The 21,458-nt window shown below is 45.7% G+C and overlaps 2 protein-coding genes across 2 annotated transcripts in view; one reads left to right on the top strand and one right to left on the bottom strand.

The window, feature by feature from the left end:
• Positions 1-21,458, bottom strand: part of LOC138970506 (uncharacterized) — a 339,583-nt gene that overhangs the window by 17,440 nt on the left and 300,685 nt on the right. The window lies entirely within an intron of this gene.
• Positions 21,020-21,458, top strand: part of LOC138971926 (atrial natriuretic peptide receptor 1-like) — a 7,200-nt gene continuing 6,761 nt past the window's right edge. Inside the window, exon 1 of the mRNA XM_070344773.1 lies at positions 21,020-21,034. Within this exon, the coding sequence (XP_070200874.1) occupies positions 21,020-21,034 (15 nt within the window). The remainder of the gene's footprint in view (positions 21,035-21,458) is intronic.

Here is a 21,458-nt window from a genome sequence, read left to right as displayed (position 1 = left end):
ACACACTTCTTCTTCTTCTTGTCGTTCGCAGTTAGATCGTCAGTCCGGACTGCAGGGCGAAACGTGCTGTCCTCTCCAAGTCCTCTCTGGGGCCGTATAGCTTCTTTTGTAGCGCTGTCTCCTCTGGCCAGATGGTGTCCCATGGTGGCCACTGATAGCTAATCATGTGTCTTTCAACAAAATGCACGGTAAGATGCCTGCACCAGTCCTGTGGGGATGAGTCACCAAAGCCTCCCAACTGGTCCGTGTGTTCTTTGGTATCTCTTATATATTCAATGATTTTCCTACGCCCAGAACTGTGAACGGCAAAATAATGTAATATAAAGGACACACAAATCAGATAGAATGTTTTCGGTGTGGCACTTTGACAATGTGCGACAGACGCCATTCGTCTTGGCTCTGACAAATATGTACTTGTATCCGCTTGTCAAAATCTGAGGCAGAAAATAATCGAATTACAACATGGACCTTTCCGATAGACAAGCTGGCGATCTCACTCGTAAATCTACCGTGCACTGTCTCCACTCACAATATAGCCGTCGCTGTGTGTCATATTCACACAACATGTTCTTATTTTAATTCTTTAATTACTTCAAGCCAAAAACATCCAAACAAAACCTCAATACAAAACAATCATTGGTAGTGATCGAATTGCTTTGCATCCAAGAGCATACAATAGAAAAATTTACGGAAGAGAGACGAAACTCAGACATAGTTTGTCAATGTGACACCTTGATAGTGTACAGCAAAGGCACCCTTCACGTGGGCGTGGACAGATAATATATTGCATGTATCGACGATCTGCATATTGGTGGAGAGCCAATATCCTCGCCTGAAAGACCATTCAAATGTACAAAGGGAACTTTCTCACTCTCCTTCGGTGTAATATTGTTTCTTTATAGTTTTTTCAGCTTTGTAAAGCCTTCACTGCACGGGGGTAGCAGGAATATTTGGGCCGAATCCAAAAAGGGTGTCGTCATTTACCCACTGAAGGAACACACCAGAAAGACTGCCCGTATATTTTGCAAAAAAGTAAAGCAGATTTGGATGGGTCTTGTGGTTTCCGTGCTTGCTTGCCAAGCAGACTGTATATAATACAACTGAAAATGATTATTCCCATGGTCATAAATAGACTTTGAATCTACATAAAAGTAAAGCGCGCTGGGGTGTTTTTTTCTTGGGGGGGGGGGGGGGGGTAGGCACGGGAGTCTCATTTCAGTTCCATACAGACAGCACAGCATTGCTCTCTCATTCACAGGAACACAATTCAGTAAATGAGTATGCGAGTTTTGTTACTGGCATTCGACAATATATGTCAAAATGTTGCCTTTCAGAGAGCTCATGAAAAAGTTTTATTTACAAAAGGTGACAGACCTTGGCGCAAGTCCAGATTTAAACAAGTCGCGTAAGGCGAAAATACAATATTTAGTCAAGTAACTGTCGAACTCACTGAATGAAAGTGAAGGCAATGCCATTTTTCAGCAAGACCGTATACTCGTAGCATCGTCAGTCCACCGCTCATGGCAAAGGCAGTGAAATTGACAAGAAGAGCGGGGTAGTAGTTGCGCTAAGAAGGATAGCACGCTTTTCTGTACCTCTCTTTGTTTTAACTTTCTGAGCGTGTTTTTAATCCAAACATATCATATCTATATGTTTTTGGAATCAGGAACCGACAAGGAATAAGATGAAAGTGTTTTTAAATTGATTTGGACAATTTAATTTTGATAATAATTTTTATATATTTATTTTTCAGAGCTTGTTTTTAATCCGAATATAACATATTTATATGTTTTTGGAATCAGCAAATGATGGAGAATAAGATAAACGTAAATTTGGATCGTTTTATAAATTTTTATTTTTTTTTACAATTTTCAGATTGTTAATGACCAAAGTCATTAATTCATTTTTAAGCCACCAAGCTGAAATGCAATACCGAAGTCCGGGCTTCGTCGAAGATTACTTGACCAAAATTTCAACCAATTTGGTTGAAAAATGAGGGCGTGACAGTGCCGCCTCAACTTTCACGAAAAGCCGGATATGACGTCATCAAAGACATTTATCCAAAAAATGAAAAAAACGTATGGGGATTTCATACCCAGGAACTCTCATGTCAAATTTCATAAAGATCGGTCCAGTAGTTTAGTCTGAATCGCTCTACACACACACACAGACAGACAGACACACACACACACACACACACATACACCATACCCTCGTTTCGATTCCCCCTCGATGTTAAAATATTTAGTCAAAACTTGACTAAATATAAAAAGAAGGTATGTCAACAAGTATGGTATCAACTGAAAGGTTAGGATATTATAAACACTAAGGCACCAAAACCGTGAGAGAAAAAAAACTTGGCTTAGCACTTGGATACATGCAGGGATTGTCGTCATTTTGGTATATTCTGCTTTCATCAGTAAAACGTATAAAGGAAGAAGAAATATAAAGGAATAAAACCAACCAACAAAGCAGGACGAGCGACAGTAAGGAAGACAATGCACATCTCCCCTGTGAACCAGTCTACACGTGTTTTCCTAAAGCCTGTCCTGAATTCAGCCCGAAGTCCACTTCGCGAAGTCTTTTTACCGAAAACTCCGTGCTAAAGCTCCGTGCGGCCAGCTTCTCGAAGTATACTTCACGCAGTCGACTTGGCCCAGTTAAGGACAGACTTAACGAAGTATACTTCACGCAGTCGACTTGGCCCCGTTAAGGACAGACTTCACGAAGTATACTTCACGCAGTCGACTTGGCCCAGTTAAGGACAGGCTTAACGAAGTATACTTCACGCAGTCGACTTGGCCCAGTTAAGGACAGGCTTAACGAAGTATACTTCACGCAGTCGACTTGGCCCAGTTAAGGACAGGCTTAACGAAGTATACTTCACGCAGTCGACTTGGCCCAGTTAAGGACAGGCTTAACGAAGTATACTTCACGCAGTCGACTTGGCCCAGTTAAGGACAGGCTTCTCGAAGTATACTTCACGCAGTCGACTTGGCCCAGTTAAGGACAGGCTTCTCGAAGTATACTTCACGCAGTCGACTTGGCCCAGTTAAAGACAGGCTTAACGAAGTATACTTCACGCAGTCGACTTGACCCAGTTAAGGACAGGCTTAACGAAGTATACTTCACGCAGTCGACTTGGCCCAGTTAAGGACAGGCTTAACGAAGTATACTTCACGCAGTCGACTTGGCCCAGTTAAGGACAGGCTTAACGAAGTATACTTCACGCAGTCGACTTGGCCCAGTTAAGGACAGACTTAACGAAGTATACTTCACGCAGTCGACTTGGCCCCGTTAAGGACAGACTTAACGAAGTATACTTCACGCAGTCGACTTGGCCCCGTTAAGGACAGACTTAACGAAGTATACTTCACGCAGTCGACTTGGCCCCGTTAAGGACAGACTTAACGAAGTATACTTCACGCAGTCGACTTGGCCCAGTTAAGGACAGACTTAACGAAGTATACTTCACGCAGTCGACTTGGCCCAGTTAAGGACAGGATTAACGAAGTATACTTCACGCAGTCGACTTGGCCCAGTTAAGGACAGGCTTAACGAAGTATACTTCACGCAGTCGACTTGGCCCAGTTAAGGACAGGCTTCTCGAAGTATACTTCACGCAGTCGACTTGGCCCAGTTAAGGACAGGCTTCTCAAAGTATACTTCACGCAGTCGACTTGGCCCAGTTAAGGACAGGATTAACGAAGTATACTTCACGCAGTGGACTTGGCCCAGTTAAGGACAGGCTTAACGAAGTATACTTCACGCAGTCGACTTGGCCCAGTTAAGGACAGGCTTAACGAAGTATACTTCACGCAGTCGACTTGGCCCAGTTAAGGACAGGCTTAACGAAGTATACTTCACGCAGTCGACTTGGCCCAGTTAAGGACAGGCTTAACGAAGTATACTTCACGCAGTCGACTTGGCCCCGTTAAGGACAGGCTTAACAAAGTATACTTCACGCAGTCGACTTGGCCCCGTTAAGGACAGACTTAACGAAGTATACTTCACGCAGTCGACTTGGCCCCGTTAAGGACAGGCTTAACGAAGTATACTTCACGCAGTCGACTTGGCCCAGTTAAGGACAGACTTAACGAAGTATACTTCACGCAGTCGACTTGGCCCAGTTAAGGACAGGCTTAACGAAGTATACTTCACGCAGTCGACTTGGCCCAGTTAAGGACAGGTTTAACGAAGTATACTTCACGCAGTCGACTTGGCCCAGTTAAGGACAGGCTTAACGAAGTATACTTCACGCAGTCGACTTGGCCCCGTTAAGGACAGGCTTAACGAAGTATACTTCACGCAGTCGACTTGGCCCAGTTAAGGACATACTTAACGAAGTATACTTCACGCAGTCGACTTGGCCCCGTTAAGGACAGACTTAACGAAGTATACTTCGGGCAGTCGACTTGGCCCAGTTAAGGACATGTTTAACGAAGTATACTTCACGCAGTCGACTTGGCCCAGTTAAGGACAGGCTTAACGAAGTATACTTCACGCAGTCGACTTGGCCCCGTTAAGGACAGGCTTAACGAAGTATACTTCACGCAGTCGACTTGGCCCAGTTAAGGACAGGTTTAACGAAGTATACTTCACGCAGTCGACTTGGCCCAGTTAAGGACAGGTTTAACGAAGTATACTTCACGCAGTCGACTTGGCCCAGTTAAGGACAGGATTAACGAAGTATACTTCACGCAGTCGACTTGGCCCAGTTAAGGACAGGATTAACGAAGTATACTTCACGCAGTCGACTTGGCCCAGTTAAGGACAGGATTAACGAAGTATACTTCACGCAGTCGACTTGGCCCAGTTAAGGACAGACTTAACGAAGTATACTTCACGCAGTCGACTTGGCCCAGTTAAGGACAGACTTAACGAAGTATACTTCACGCAGTCGACTTGGCCCAGTTAAGGACAGGCTTAACGAAGTATACTTCACGCAGTCGACTTGGCCCAGTTAAGGACAGGCTTAACGAAGTATACTTCACGCAGTCGACTTGGCCCAGTTAAGGACAGGCTTAACGAAGTATACTTCACGCAGTCGACTTGGCCCAGTTAAGGACAGGATTAACGAAGTATACTTGGCCCAGTTAAGGACAGACTTAACGAAGTATACTTCACGCAGTCGACTTGGCCCAGTTAAGGACAGGATTAACGAAGTATACTTCACGCAGTCGACTTGGCCCAGTTAAGGACAGGCTTAACGAAGTATACTTCACGCAGTCGACTTGGCCCAGTTAAGGACAGACTTAACGAAGTATACTTCACGCAGTCGACTTGGCCCAGTTAAGGACAGGATTAACGAAGTATACTTCACGCAGTCGACTTGGCCCAGTTAAGGACATACTTAACGAAGTATACTTCACGCAGTCGACTTGCCCCAGTTAAGGACAGACTTAACGAAGTGTACTTCACGCAGTCGACTTGGCCCAGTTAAGGACAGGCTTCACGAAGTATACTTCACGCAGTCGACTTGGCCCAGTTAAGGACAGACTTAACGAAGTATACTTCACGCAGTCGACTTGGCCCAGTTAAGGACAGACTTAACGAAGTATACTTCACGCAGTCGACTTGGCCCAGTTAAGGACAGACTTAACGAAGTATACTTCACGCAGTCGACTTGGCCCAGTTAAGGACAGGCTTAACGAAGTATACTTCACGCAGTCGACTTGGCCCAGTTAAGGACAGACTTAACGAAGTATACTTCACGCAGTCGACTTGGTCCCCTATAAATCAATATAACTAACAGCAGAGAAAAACAACTGATAAAAGGATGTCAAGATTATGCCGTTGTCAGAGCGACAGCACCAGCACCTAGCGCCCCACCTGAGAGTTGAAGATGTGAATTGCAGATGGAATGAATGAGTTTCTGTAGCGTGTGGTTCTTGTGTATGGCTGTCTAAATCTTAAGCTTCTGTCCATCCGTCTGCTGTCGAGTTCAGGTCTGAGTGGGTGCGTGTCATCGGTCAAAATCTTCTGTAGCCTGTCAGTCAGTCGTCGTTCCTGCGTTGATGCAAAAGTGTCCTGCTTCCTCCCAACTACCCCACCTGCTTTCTTAATGAACTTCTCTAATCTATCCCTGTCCTGCTTGCTGATGCTGCCACTCCAACACACGGATCCAAAGTACAGCACACTATTGCAGGTTGAGGCATAAAACATCTGGAGAATCTCTTGTCTAACATTAAAAGATCTGAGTTTTCTCAAAAAGTACAGGCGGGAGTGGAGCTTCTTCACAATAGCATCAGTATTTGGCTTCCATGTCAACTTATTATCTATGATTATTCCCAAATACTTATACTGCTCTACTTTCTCTACAACCTCCCCCTTAATCACTATATCCCCATGTACATGTTCCTTCCTCCTATTGTCCATAATCATTTCCTTGGTCTTGCCTACATTAAGTTCTAAAACTGCGGATAACGATCCTAACACTGATCGACATGCAGGGTTGTAGCGTGTCCAGACACGAGAGTGTTGCACACTGCCTTCACGACTTGCCTGGCGTGTCACCTTCATTCGTATCTCACAGTGGCGTTTGGTGTGTATCTTGTACATGTATGAATTTAACTGCATGGCTTGAAGATAGTAATCATCTTGAGTTGTTGAAATGTAAAATAGCAGGAAAGGGAATATACTTTCCCACTTAAGCGATAGCAACTGAGAGAGAGAAAGAGAGAGAGAGAGAGAGAGAGAACTCAGAACTCAGAACTCAGAACTTTATTACATAAGGATAAAGGTTTTAGGCTTAGCCTAATCTTCCAACCTGTCCTTGGAACATATACAGAGAATAATTGTAAACGAAAGCAAAGACTGCGCACATACACACACACACATCCACACCCACGTATACACACACACATGCACACATAAACACACACACACACACACACACACATGCACACACACACATGCACACACACACACATGCACACACACATACACACACACACACTCACACACATATACACACACACATGCTCGCGCGCGCGAGCGTGCGCTCGCATATCTACACACAAGCACATGCTATCATTTCATACCTAAAAGGAACAGTATCTAATCAAAGTATTAAACTAGTAAAACATCAAAATAATGGTCGAGTATAAACATAAAAAAACAAAACACTTAAGAGCATTGCATACATTATCCGAGTACACAATGGAAACTAGACAGCAGGGGCAGTTTATAGTGTGCTCAAATGTGTGTGCAACTGCCTTTTAAAGGCCTTTAATGATGCGGATCGTTTGATTTCTATTGGCAAAGAATTCCACAGAGATGATCCTGAAAAAGCTAAGCTGGATTTATAAAGATCTATACGAGGAATTGGAGGAAGTAAATTTTGAGACCCATACCTCTTCGTAACATGTGTAAAATGGGATTGCACATAACTGGGCACATCGCCATGAACTACTTTATACATAAAGACAGCCTTATTGTATGCAAGGTGGGTTTTTAGGGGAAGGAAATTAAGGATGTTTAACTTCATTTCTGTAGACATGTGCGATTCATACAGGATAAGTTTTGCAGCACGACGGTACAAAGAATTGAGTTTTAATAAGTGAACATCGCTGCAGCCATCCCACAATGTCGAAGCAAAATTAATATGAGGCATTATATGAGCATGAACGAACATTTTTAATGTTTCAGACTTCGCATAATGTTTGAGTTTTGACAGCAAATACAAATTCCTTGATAACACTTTGCAGAGGTTGCTTATGTGTGTTTGCCATTTCATTTCTTCATCAACAGTTACACCAAGTATGCGGTGTTCTTTAACTTGCTGTATTTGAGTTGTACCTAAGGTCAGTTGTAATTTAAGAGGACTTAGCTGATGCTTTTGTCTTGTGGTAATAACAATGCTTTTAGTTTTTTCTGGGTGCAGTATCATGGCATTTGATGTGCACCATTTCGCAACTTCGTCCAAAGTGTTCTTCAGGGAAGAATTTACTGATTCCAACGAGGTGTTACTGGTATGGATAGACGAATCGTCTGCAAAAAACTCGCATTTGACTTTATCATCCGATACATGTAAAGGCAAATCATTAACGTAAATACAAAAGAGAATAGGTCCTAATATAGACCCTTGAGGGACGCCATGTCTTACTAGTGCAGTAGACGAATTCTGGCATTGTAGAGTGACATACTGTGTCCGGTCAGCAAGATACGATTTAAAGAAGTCACAGACCGAATCGTTTCTCAAATAATAGTGTAATTTTTTCAGCAATATGGAATGATCGACTAAGTCAAATGCTTTCTTAAAGTCCAAAAACAATGCTCCTGTAACTTCAGACTTGTTCATTGCTGACAGCCAAGCTTCGCAGAGAGACGTAAGAGCTGTGTGGCAAGAATGCTTGGACCGAAAACCGGATTGAAACTGATGGAACAAATTTTGTTCTTCCATGTAAGCAAGAAGATGCTTGTGCACATGCCTTTCTAATGGTTTTGACAAAACAGGCAGTAAAGAAATGGGTCTAAAATTACTTGGGTCTGAGAGATCTTTACATTTGGGAAGGGGTATGACTTTGGCGCTTTTCAATTTAGACGGAAAAAAGTTCTGCTCAATACTAAGGTTATATACAAACGTGAGCGAATCCACAATATACGGTAGAGAAAGCTTCAATAACTTCACGGGTATTTTATCAGGACCCATGGACTTTTTATTCTCCAGGTTTTCAATAAATGTTCCGACCTCATGAACTGCAATCGGAGGAATGATAAACGCTTCATTGTTTATTCTGTTCCGCTGACAGAATTCGTCCAATTTTTCAAAACAGTCATCTCTATCCCGAGAATTTGTTTCTGCCACAGAAGCCTTCAATTTATCCGCTAAAGATATAAAATGATTATTAAATTCTTCCGCAGATAGTTTTGTTAGATTAGCAGTTGACCTTTTCCTAGATTTATCAAGGATTTCATTTACTGCCCGCCAAATTGTTGCAGTATCTTTCTTATCGGAAATTAATTTATCAAAGTAACCAGTTTTGGATTGTCTCACACGGTTTAACACCTCATTCCTCTGCTGTTTATATTCGTCTGTCATCTTATTTTCCTTGAAATAATCTCTCAGAGCCATCGCCTCTATAATATCTGATGTTAACCAAGGCGGAAGTCTGGCATGTTTTACTCTATGCTGGCGCAGGGGCACGTGTTTATCTATAATTGTGCTTAAAATGCTATACAATTGATCAAAAGCATCATCTGCAAGACTGAAATTAAAAACGCTCTGAAATGGAGCTTCACTAAGATCACGAAAAAATGCAGACTCATCAAAATGTCTAAAACTTCTGTATTCTATGGTCGTGTGGCCTTTTGGTCCTGATTTAGGCAAGCGCATAGAGAGAGAGAGAGAGAGAGAGAGAGAGAGAGAGAGAGAGAGAGAGAGAGAGAGAGAGAGAGAGAGAGAGAGAGAGAGGTCTGAAGTCTGAAGTTGTATTCGCTAAAACTGTGTACAGTTCATTGCGAAGGGGTGGATGGGGGAGGAAGGGAACGATTTCGAAATATCGATACAAATGTACAATGCTCATCGATAAAACACAAGGTGGGTACTTCGCGACATGGTTTCCAGATCGCGTGGAATGTCAACAAGATTGATCACACCAGAAAAAAGTCCCAAAGTCGCGCGCGGTCTTGCAGACACGTTACTTGTTGCAAAGTCTCTTGTCAAATGTTTGTTTTCCGTCTGCGCCTATTTTTTCGGCACATTCTTTCATACTTCTTGAGAGAGAGAGAGAGAGAGAGAGAGAGAGACAGACAGACAGACAGACAGACAGACAGACAGACAGACAGACAGACAGACAGACAGACAGACAAAACAGACAGACAGACAGACAGAGAGACAGAGAGACAGAGATCGAGAGAGAGAGAGACAGAGAGACAGACAGACAGACAGACAGACAGGCAGAGACAGACACAGAGAGAGAGGGGAGGGAGAGAGGAAGAGAGAGCGAAGGAGGGAGAGGGAGAGAGACAAAGCGAGAAAATGAGAGAAAGAGAGAGAGAAAGAGAGAGAGAGAGAACTGAACTGAACTGAACTTTGTTTTACAAGGATACAGATTTAAGGCTTGGCCTCTTTTAACAATTTGTCCTTGAGACGGACAACACACAAAATAATAATGATAAGGGTATTCATATGGCGCAAATCCTAAAATAGTTCTAAGCGCCTTACAATCAATCTTCAATGTAATACTCTTCATTACGTACAGTAACAATACACCTTTTTACACCCCCGGTATAGGGGTGTGTATAGGATTCGGTCGATGTGTTTGTTTGTTTGTGTGTGTGTTTGTGTTCGCATATAGATCTCAAGAATGAACGGACCGATCGTCACCAAACTTGGTGAACAGGTTCTATACATTCCTGAGACGGTCCTTACAAACATTGGGACCAGTCAAACACACGGTTAGGGAGTTATTGGTGGATTAAGATTCTACAAGGACTTATAGAGGGACATATTAATGGTCAAAGGGAAATAACCTTCTCAGTTGGTGGCAGTGAGAATGGTAAGGACGGGGGTGTTTTTCCTACCTCGGAGGAATTTCTTGTTTTTTAAATCTTCAAATAGATAAAAACACAATCTCGTACACAATGCACAAGTCAAATAAATCGAACGTTATCAACTACAATCACAAATCATCTTTACACATAATGATGGGACGCGCTACAACGCGATTTCATGGATAAATCGGATGTGTAACGTACATATTCCATGACCCAGCAGAGCTAATGTTACGTTTTAAGCGGATTGTTAGGCGCCAGGCTGTCTACAGCAAACATACACTTACTAGAGGGATACCCGGCTTCGCCGGGGTGAATCGCGAGACAGAGACAGACAGCGTGGCGGTTCATCACAATCACCTCTGCAGGCGAAGTCCTGTCAAACGGGATTGAGAATTTTAGAGCTTATTTCTTAGCCCTATAATTATTATCTGTTGTGGCTTCTCAAATGCCTGAACATACAGACAGATAAATGATAAAATCGTTTATTTAACGTCACTCTGTAAAAACATTGGCGACATTTGTCTTAGATTAAGAACACACACAGGCACGCACACAAACTTTCCCTTTATGTACAGTGGTTCACCACCCTCCCGCCCCCCGCACACTCTCGCTCATCTAATTAAAAATGGTGTTAAGAGATACTTGGATATAAAATGGTATTTTTAAAAGTTCTGATAAAAATATATAGTAGCTGTATGAGAAGCAATGGCGTCAGCCGCAGCAACGTCTCTTCATATCCAGGGACCAAGTGGGTGCGTGTGCATAAGTCCAGCGATAAGTTTGGGACCTTGCCACCCAAGGTCTTTATTAAAACTTAAAAGATAGCTTAATTTTTCCTTTGAGGTATTTGGCAGAATATTTCTATTTGAGTTTATAAACTGAGTCAGGGGTTGAAAGTGGCATGAGTTCAAATCACACTCCAAAGTCAAATGAGCAATGGTGAGGTCGGATTGACAGGTACATTTAAGCTCTAGAAATTGGTAATTCCCAGCTTCTGCCCTTAGGCGGTTAATCCTTTTTATTACACGTGGGCATGCATTATAGGTGTTCATCTGTTTTGATGGGGCTTCCCGAATGAGCCAGCCAGAGCTTATAGCCTTGTGCATATATTTGTTCCTCCATTCTCTCCAGAGAAGAGAGTCTGTAAGGCTACTGATCTCAGAAGCAGACAACGGCTATGGTGTGTCGGTATGGGGGCCCGGGTAGCTGAGGTGGAACCAAAATAGCTGAGGTGGAACCAAAATCGGTTCAGCGCTGCGCGCTGAGAGCACGTGTTGAAATATCTCATCGATGAGGTTGTGTCCGGGGTCTCTCTGAATAAGCCCACCAAATTTGAAGCAGATCCATCGAGAACTTTGGCCGTGCATCGCGCACAGACAGACACACACACAGACACACAGACACTAGTCGTATATATATATATAGATAACTACCTTTTGTTTGTGTGCCAGTAGCTATTGGATCGAAGGTCAGTGACAACGCCACCCGGATGTCTCGTCTTACCTGTAGCAGGGGAAAGCCGAGATTGCGTGCTGTGATTTGGGACCCCAGGTGTTACGCACGAGTTGTGCAGAAGAAAGAAATCGTGATACACGAGACATGGCTGTTGTATCTCATTTCAGACAATTTTCAAAGGAGCACATAGACCTGAACAATCTTGACGCGGGTTGTTGTCTGTGTGTCTTCCAACCTTGCGTCTGTCTAAGGCACACACACACAAAAAAATAGATGTGGTTACGGTAACATAGCCAAAAAAATTAGGGTAGGAAGGTATGCAATCACTTTTTTTTAACTTTTTTTTCTAATGTGTACAAATTAAACCTACTTGACAGGGAAATAAATGTGCGACTCGGGCGCTTTCGCTTTCATTGCGTTTTCTGCACTCGCTTTCTTGTGTGTGTTTTTTTGTTTTTTTTAACAAATGTAATAAAAAGTTACAGGGTCGGCCCCTAAAAATAGGGTAGGTCGGGTTACCGTAACCACACCTATTTTTTTAGGCCTAATGTAGAGAGAAAGAAGAGAGAGTGAGAGAAAGAAGAGAGAGAGAGAGAGAGAGAGAGAGAGAGAGATAGAGAGAGAGAGAGAGAGAGAGAGAGAGAGAGTGTGTGCAAATTAAGGTGTGTGTGTGTGTGCGTGTGTGCGTGTGTGTGTGTGTGTGTGTGTGTATGTATGTGTGTGTGTGTGTGTACGTGTGTGTCTGTGTCTGTGTCTGTGTTTCTTCCAACCTTGCGTCTGTGTTTGTCTGCCTGTGTCTGTCGAGATCTGTCTGTCTGTCTGTCCAGCAGTCAGGACCCGGCTTCGCCCAGGTGTTAGTGTCACGTTTCAATATATCACTCAAGGTGATTATGAACCGGTTAATTACTACTAATTAACTAACCACACCACGATCCACTCTCGCAGTCATACAATTAAATAGAGTCAACAAAAGTATAAGTTTCAGACGCCTGTTTATGTATAAACTCTCCACCTCCCTCGAGCCTTCACTCAAAATATGTTCCTTTTACGTTCTCAACACGTAAAAAACCAGTGTTCACTGACAAAATGCCAGTAGTATGTAGAAAATTATAGGAACACGCTGAACCCGTGTAAATATAGTTAAATGAGAATGTTCTGTCCGAAAAGCCCTAGTTCGTGCAGGTGTCACACACCCCACGTTGTCACTACTCCAATGAAATCATAGATACGAAAAGACAACGGTGGTCAACGGGGTGCGTACGACATGGTGCACTTAGCTTTATCTCTGCTGCTGCTGCTTAGCCGGTATGCTGGTTAGTCGGTTCGCTGGTTAGCCGGTCCGCTGGTTAGCCGGTCCGCTGGTTAGCCGGTCTCCTGGTTAGCCGGTCTCCTGGTTAGCGTAGCCTCAACAGTTCCCGCCAGAGTCAGCCGTGCAGATGTTACAGGAACGTAACGAAGCGAGGCGAACGAAGCGAAACGAAACGAAGGCTGCAAACAGAAAGCATCGGTGCACTAAACATGTCAGCTACCCCTCACCCACCACCTTAAAACATGTCATCTTTAAATATCTCATCGAGCACGTGGGCCTGCACAAAATGGACTTTTTACAACAACAAAACAGTCATTTTCCGTCCTTCTCTCCCTATCTGCAAAAACCATATACAGATTAGTATTTTAGCGTCAAAGAGAGTAAATTATGCGCTAACCTGGAAAGAACAACAGAGAGTATTTCATTCCACAACACAGACTCATCAACAGCGTTAAATAATGATTTATTACCTCAAAAGCCTATGATTGTACTCTCAATGGAAGCAAAGTCCGCTTCCTCCCTGGACCAGCCTCTGTTCGTCAACAGTGACCAAAACCGTCCAGAACCCCTTGTCGAATCCTTATGCGAAAGCCATCGCCGACGAAGGAAAATTGACGACTTGTCCTCAGCAAAATACGTGGCAGGGAGAAAGGAAAAACTAGTGGAAGTTCCCCTAGAGTGCCGAATATAATACTCGGTGAAAAACCATCATACTCTAGAAACTGTGTATACGATCCTTCCCCTTCTGCCGCTGGGTGTCAAGTGTGCCGTCCTTGAGTCTCTGACAGACCACCTAGCCAAATACACGTGACTGACCTTGTCCCAAAACCCAGTCCAGCTATACACAATTCTGCCTCCCAAGCAGAAAAAGACACGAGAAACTCAATCCGTGAAAATCCCGTGTGCGCTGTCAGCGAAAAACCGTCAGCCCTAGCTATGACAGCAGAAACCTCCACTGTAAAACTCGTGCGATACAAAACATCCGTGCTCGTAGAGCACCGTCAGCAAACTCTGCTGTAACCCAATATCACGCACGGGCGCTTTCTATCATACACGACCAAGAACAGGCACTCCACTGAGTGACACTTTCTTGGTCTCTGTCACCCGATCGTGACACACCTCCCCTCTTCAAGACGAAACCTCGGTTTCGCTCACAGTCATGTTCTCCTCTCCAGCCCGAGAGAGAAAGTCAGCTCCAACATTGTTGGCGCCCGGTATGACGCGTACCGTGAATTGGTACGGTTGGAGAATCAACGCCCAGCGCATAAGTCTGGCGTTTGCCAACCTTGCAACCTGAAGATATTGCAGAGGTTGATGGTCCGTCTCCAGACAGAAAGGTCGTCCGTACAGGTACGCTTCGAACTTCTGGATGCCCCAGACAATGGCGAGACACTCGCGTTCAACCGTTGCATACGCTGCCTCGGCCGAGGTCAGCTTACGGCTGGCGAAACAAACAGGGTGCAAAAACCCCTCTGTCTCCTGAAGCAACACTGCCCCAAGTCCTTTTCCTGAAGCGTCTGTCCTCAGCACGAAGTCCTTGTTCAGGTCTGGTAGTCGGAGAATAGGCTGACTGGTGAGTCGCCTCTTCAGGGTGTTGAATGCGGAGCTGCATTCCTCAGTCCACACTACAACGGTCGGTTGTAGTTTCTTGGTAAGGTTGGTCAGTGGTAGTGCGATTTCGGCAAAGTGCGGGATGAAGCGTCTGTAGAAGCTGGCTAGGCCCAGGAAAGACCTGACTTCTTTCTTCGTGCGCGGTGGCTCCGCCTCCCGAATCTTCTGGATCTTGTCGTCCTCTGGAACGAGCAATCCCTCGCCGACAACATGACCCAGGAAAGACAATTCCCGAAATCCCAAGTAGCACTTGGACGGTTTAGCTCCCAGATTTCCGTCCTTCAACCTTCCGAACACGTCGCGCAGGGCGTCGAGATGTTCAGTCCATGTCTCTGTCGCGATCAGCACATCGTCGATGAAACTGCTGATGTCCTCGCGCTTCAATGGTTCCAAAAGTTTCCTCATCATGCGAGTGAAGACGGCACCTGCATTCTGTAGACCAAAAGGCATGACTGTCCACTGGAACTGGCCGAATGGAGTGGTAAATGCAGTCTTTGGGCGATCTTCCTCGGCAACTGGAATTTGCCAGTATCCCTTGGTGAGGTCCAGTTTGGAAAAGTACTTGGCCTTGGCCAAGTGACTGAAGAGGTAGTCCTTTCTATGTAGGCGCGCAGCAGGTTGGCGTGGTACAGGCGTGCTTTCCCGTTCATGACGATCCTGTAGTCGTTCTGGCCCACTTTCGCTGTCACCTCAAAAGGTCCTTGCCACTGCAGTTGTAGCTTGTTGTGTTTGACAGGTAGAAGTAGCAACACCCGTTCTCCAATCTTGAAGCTGCGCGGCCGTGCCTTGCGGTCGAATCCTCGCGCGTAACGCTGTGCTGCTCTTCCCAGGTTCTCTTGAGCCAGTTTGCAGGTCTCTTCAATCCTGTTCCTGAGTTCTACGATGTAGGTCGCTGTCGTCTGCACCTCCTCGTCGGCTTCTTCGTCCGTCCAAGCCTGACGCAGGATAGCCATGGGACCGCGTACCTGTCTGCCGTACAACAACTCAAATGGGGAAAAGCCCAAGCTCTCCTGAGGAACCTCGCGGTATGCAAAAAGCAATGCTGGGATGTACCTGTCCCACGTGCGTGGCTTCTCCTGAGCTAGTTTCCTCAGCATGGTCTTCAAGGTGCCATTGAACCTTTCCACCAGTCCGTTGCACTGAGCATGGTAAGGAGTGGTGAAGTGCTGCTCCAGTGATAGCAGTCGTGCTGCCTCCGCCATCACTCCTCCCGTGAACTGCGTGCCTCTGTCGGTGAGTACCTCTGATGGAATTCCCAGCCGGGACCACATAGTAACCAGAGCCTCAGCTACTCGCGTGGCTTCAATCGATTTCAGAGGGATCGCCTCTGGGTATCGAGTAGCGTAGTCCCCCATGGTCAAAATGTATCTGTTTCCGTCCTCAGACGCAGGCAAGATGGGCCCGATGATGTCCACTGCCACCCGACGAAAGGGTTCGTCGATGAGCGGCATCTTCTCCAAGGGGACCTTCCTCACCCTTCCTTTGGCAACCACCTTCTGGCACTTATCGCAGGACGCACAGAAACGTCGGACATCCGTGCAGATGCCTGGCCAGTAAAAGTGGCGCCAGACACGATCCGTGGTCTTCTTGGTACCAAGATGACCTCCCAGAATCGAGTCGTGTGCCGTTGCCATGACACCCTCGCGAAACTCGCGAGGCACGACAACCTGTTTGAATGTACCTTCTTGGTTGCTGAACTCACGGTAGAGCAACTTCTTGTCCCTGAGGAACCTTGACCTCCCATGCTTCCCGCTCAGCTTCACCTTCCCCGACTTCGCATGCTCCCGAGGAGTAGCTAAGGTCGGGTCAGAATCCTGAGCCTTCGCGAGAAGCGCGGGGGTCACGTTCCCCAGGGCAGCTCGTGCAGCAGGTAGGGGTTTGAGAGGTTTGTCCTCTCGCTCCGCCTGTGCCCGCGTGAGCACTGAAATGACGTCGGGAGCCCGATAAACGGGAACCTCCCTGGTGACGCCGTCCACAAACTGGACCCGGTTTCCAATGAGCAGGTCGCATGGAGGATCGTCCATGACGACGGCCACAATGGTCCCCGTGAACAACGGGGTTACGACCTTGATCACTGCCGTGTTCAAGTCGTAAGCGTGAGATGCCTCGGCCATTCTCACCCTGATGCTGTCTCCTGTGTAGGCCATAGCTGGAACTAGACTCGCCCGAACCACTATCATGTCTGCCCCTGTGTCCCGCAGACCTTCGCCCTTCACTCCGTTAACGTAGACGTTGCAGTGGGGCTGGAAATGTTTCCTGGAGCACGGAACGCAGAGTTGTGGAATGGTGCATGAGCTCGTGACGTCCCTTAACTCCTCACTGCCAACAAAGTGAACGCCCTTCTGGTCAGCCTGTCTCCTGTGGCAGTCCTTCTTCACGTGGCCCCGCTTGTTGCAGTAGTAACACTGGATGTCAGATCTGGAACTCGATCCCTTGTGTCCCTGATCGTCCTTCCCGTCCTTGGGTCCTGAAGAACCCGAATTTCCCGATTTTCCTGGCCGTGAGCCTGAAGATTTGCCGGAGATCGCCTGGGCGTCCTCGTGCACTCTGATCCAGTCGGCTGCCTCCTGAGTAGTCTTTGGCTGGTGTTCCTGCACGAAGGTCACCACCTCAGGTCGCAGGCTGGACATCAGTTGTTCCATGACAATGAGGTCGGCAAGGTCGTTGACGGTCCAGTCCTTTTCGGCCATCTCCACCCAGCGCCGCAGGTAGAGATTAAGGCGTGCCACAAACTGATGACTCAGCTCGCCGCTCAGTCTCTTGCTGTTACGCAGACGTCGTCTGTAGGCTTCAGCAGTCAGGTTAAAGCGCTGGAGTAACGCCTTCTTAAGTGCCTGATAGTCTCTCGCCTCGTCGTCATCCAAAGCATTGTAGAGCTGTAATGCGCGTCCTTTTAAGCAGGTGCTAAGGCGGCTAGCCCACGTGGCCTCTTCCCACTTCTGGTCAGATGCAATGCGCTCAAACCGGCGTAAAAAATCGTCGAGCTCGTCCTTGTCATCGTCGAACGTCGGCAGTCTCGTACGGTCGGCAACAAACGTCGGCGCGCTAGCCTGAGTAAGCGTACCCTTCTCGGCCTGTAGCCTAGCTAGCTCTAGCTGGAGATCGCGATCCGCCTGCTCTTTCTCTTTCCGTTCCTGTCTGTCACGCTCGGCCTGTCGTTCCTGTCTCTCAAGCTCGTCTTTCTTTTCTTGTCTGTCTCGTTCTCTTTCTTGTCTGTCAAGTTCGTCTTTCCTTTCCTGTCTGTCTCGTTCTGCCTGTCGTTCCCTTTCTTGTCTGTCAAGTTCGTCTTTCTTTTCCTGTCTGTCACGTTCTTCTTTCCTTTCCTGTCTGTCTCGTTCAGCCTGTCGTTCTGCCTGTCGTTCCCTTTCTTGTCTGTCAAGTTCGTCCTTCTTGTCCTGTCGGTCACGTTCTTCTTTTCTTGTCAGTCGCTCAAATTCTTCCTTCCGTTCTACTTCTAAGCGTTTTAGAACGCTTCGGGCTCTAACGCGTGCGTCTCGCTCAGTCGGTTGCTCGCTCCCAGGAGTCTCGAAAGTTATTCTCCTCGTAGGAGATCCCCCTGTAGCCATGGTTAGTTTTAGCAAAGCTTTATTACCAAAATAAGTCTAACGCAGCTATAGCTAGAACACGCGGTGATGAAAGCGGTGGATACAAAAATCCAGCAACCAGAAAATGCAGAAGAAAAATCCAAACGGTGTAGAACAAATCGCGTAGCCTACTTTATGGCTGCTTTTTGCGGTGAAACAAAGTGTTTCCCACAGCCGTGGCCTACTTTATCGGCTGCTTTTTGCGGTGAAACAGAGTGTCTCCCACAGCCTTGGTTAGGACAGAAGTCCTCGGACCCTTCCCCCCCAAAATTCCAACAAAGTCAAAATATGGAGAAAAATCCAAGTAAAACAAGACGGTAGAAATGTAACCTGTTACAGAATGCGAAACAACAATGTAGAGAAAACTGAGTAAAACGAACAACAAATCCGTTAACCCCGCTCAGCTCTCTGCAACGGAAAACTCTGAACGTACAACAACAAAGATTCACAAACAAAGGAAAGGGAAGTAATCACAGTTAGCGCATACAATAACTCACAAATTACAATTTACATTTCCTGCAAGATGTGAATCGCTTAAGGTGTGGTATATGATCAAAACTATACAAAAAAGGGTAGCACCAAGCAGAAAATAAGTCGAGCACTGACGAGATTATCTGCTCTTAGTTATCCTTAATTGGTGGGTCTTTATCAGTCAGAAATTAACTGAGTAAATCCCGGCTTGGCCCCCATGTGTCACGTTTCAATATATCACTCAAGGTGATTATGAACCGGTTAATTACTACTAATTAACTAACCACACCACGATCCACTCTCGCAGTCATACAATTAAATAGAGTCAACAAAAGTATAAGTTTCAGACGCCTGTTTATGTATAAACTCTCCACCTCCCTCGAGCCTTCACTCAAAATATGTTCCTTTTACGTTCTCAACACGTAAAAAACCAGTGTTCACTGACAAAATGCCAGTAGTATGTAGAAAATTATAGGAACACGCTGAACCCGTGTAAATATAGTTAAATGAGAATGTTCTGTCCGAAAAGCCCTAGTTCGTGCAGGTGTCACACACCCCACGTTGTCACTACTCCAATGAAATCATAGATACGAAAAGACAACGGTGGTCAACGGGGTGCGTACGACATGGTGCACTTAGCTTTATCTCTGCTGCTGCTGCTTAGCCGGTATGCTGGTTAGTCGGTTCGCTGGTTAGCCGGTCCGCTGGTTAGCCGGTCCGCTGGTTAGCCGGTCTCCTGGTTAGCCGGTCTCCTGGTTAGCGTAGCCTCAACAGTTCCCGCCAGAGTCAGCCGTGCAGATGTTACAGGAACGTAACGAAGCGAGGCGAACGAAGCGAAACGAAACGAAGGCTGCAAACAGAAAGCATCGGTGCACTAAACATGTCAGCTACCCCTCACCCACCACCTTAAAACATGTCATCTTTAAATATCTCATCGAGCACGTGGGCCTGCACAAAATGGACTTTTTACAACAACAAAACAGTCATTTTCCGTCCTTCTCTCCCTATCTGCAAAAACCATATACAGATTAGTATTTTAGCGTCAAAGAGAGTAAATTATGCGCTAACCTGGAAAGAACAACAGAGAGTATTTCATTCCACAACACAGACTCATCAACAGCGTTAAATAATGATTTATTACCTCAAAAGCCTATGATTGTACTCTCAATGGAAGCAAAGTCCGCTTCCTCCCTGGACCAGCCTCTGTTCGTCAACAGTGACCAAAACCGTCCAGAACCCCTTGTCGAATCCTTATGCGAAAGCCATCGCCGACGAAGGAAAATTGACGACTTGTCCTCAGCAAAATACGTGGCAGGGAGAAAGGAAAAACTAGTGGAAGTTCCCCTAGAGTGCCGAATATAATACTCGGTGAAAAACCATCATACTCTAGAAACTGTGTATACGATCCTTCCCCTTCTGCCGCTGGGTGTCAAGTGTGCCGTCCTTGAGTCTCTGACAGACCACCTAGCCAAATACACGTGACTGACCTTGTCCCAAAACCCAGTCCAGCTATACACAATTCTGCCTCCCAAGCAGAAAAAGACACGAGAAACTCAATCCGTGAAAATCCCGTGTGCGCTGTCAGCGAAAAACCGTCAGCCCTAGCTATGACAGCAGAAACCTCCACTGTAAAACTCGTGCGATACAAAACATCCGTGCTCGTAGAGCACCGTCAGCAAACTCTGCTGTAACCCAATATCACGCACGGGCGCTTTCTATCATACACGACCAAGAACAGGCACTCCACTGAGTGACACTTTCTTGGTCTCTGTCACCCGATCGTGACAGTTAGAAGAGCCAACATTTGGTCAAGTAACTATCACATGGGAGTTTTGTAAATTCATGAAAGAATGACTCATAAAAGATAAAAAGTGCTCACGTAATTTTGACAAGTGTAAACGGTTAATCACACAAGCATTCGCCAGTTGATACCAAGCGTTACCTCCTTCAAAGTTCCTGAATATTCTACAAGTTTTTTGTTGTGAAGTTGCTTGTACATTTAACAACAGGTTGTTGTGAGACAATTTAAAAACTTAGAATCAACATAATGTGATTGTTTAACACCGGAAGAAAATTTCCAGTTAACAGCATGGCTCTCAGAATGGTTATATTTAGCCTACATTGGATTTTTAAAGTTGACACAAATGTTACTAATAATTTAGGGGAAGCTCGCTGTTTCCACAGAGAACAGCCAAGCTGTTTCCTGTTAGCGGAAGGATGCGCTTATCTCCTGTGTAATTCTGTACATATCTGTGTTGGGATATAAGACCTTTAATAATGGAAGAAATATATGTAAGGCCCACTCACCTCGCGAAAACTGCTCCCATCACCGTCTCAGGCCTGGTTAGGCTTTTCCATGGGATAAGACCATCCCTCCACTTTGTCACATACAGACAATCAACTCCCTGTCCGGTGCCTGTGACGAGGTTCATTCTTAAACAGTAAACCACTGTGCACAGAGAGCTCCCAGGTTGTTCATTGTTGTCACGTGATCAAGTGGAGGGGTGCTCTTATCCCAAAGCCTGACC

Source organism: Littorina saxatilis, linkage group LG7 (genome assembly GCF_037325665.1).
Source record: "Littorina saxatilis isolate snail1 linkage group LG7, US_GU_Lsax_2.0, whole genome shotgun sequence".
Taxonomy (NCBI): domain Eukaryota; kingdom Metazoa; phylum Mollusca; class Gastropoda; order Littorinimorpha; family Littorinidae; genus Littorina; species Littorina saxatilis.
The sequence above is the reverse complement of the archived record's forward strand: the minus strand, read 5'-3'. Positions and strand labels throughout refer to the sequence as shown.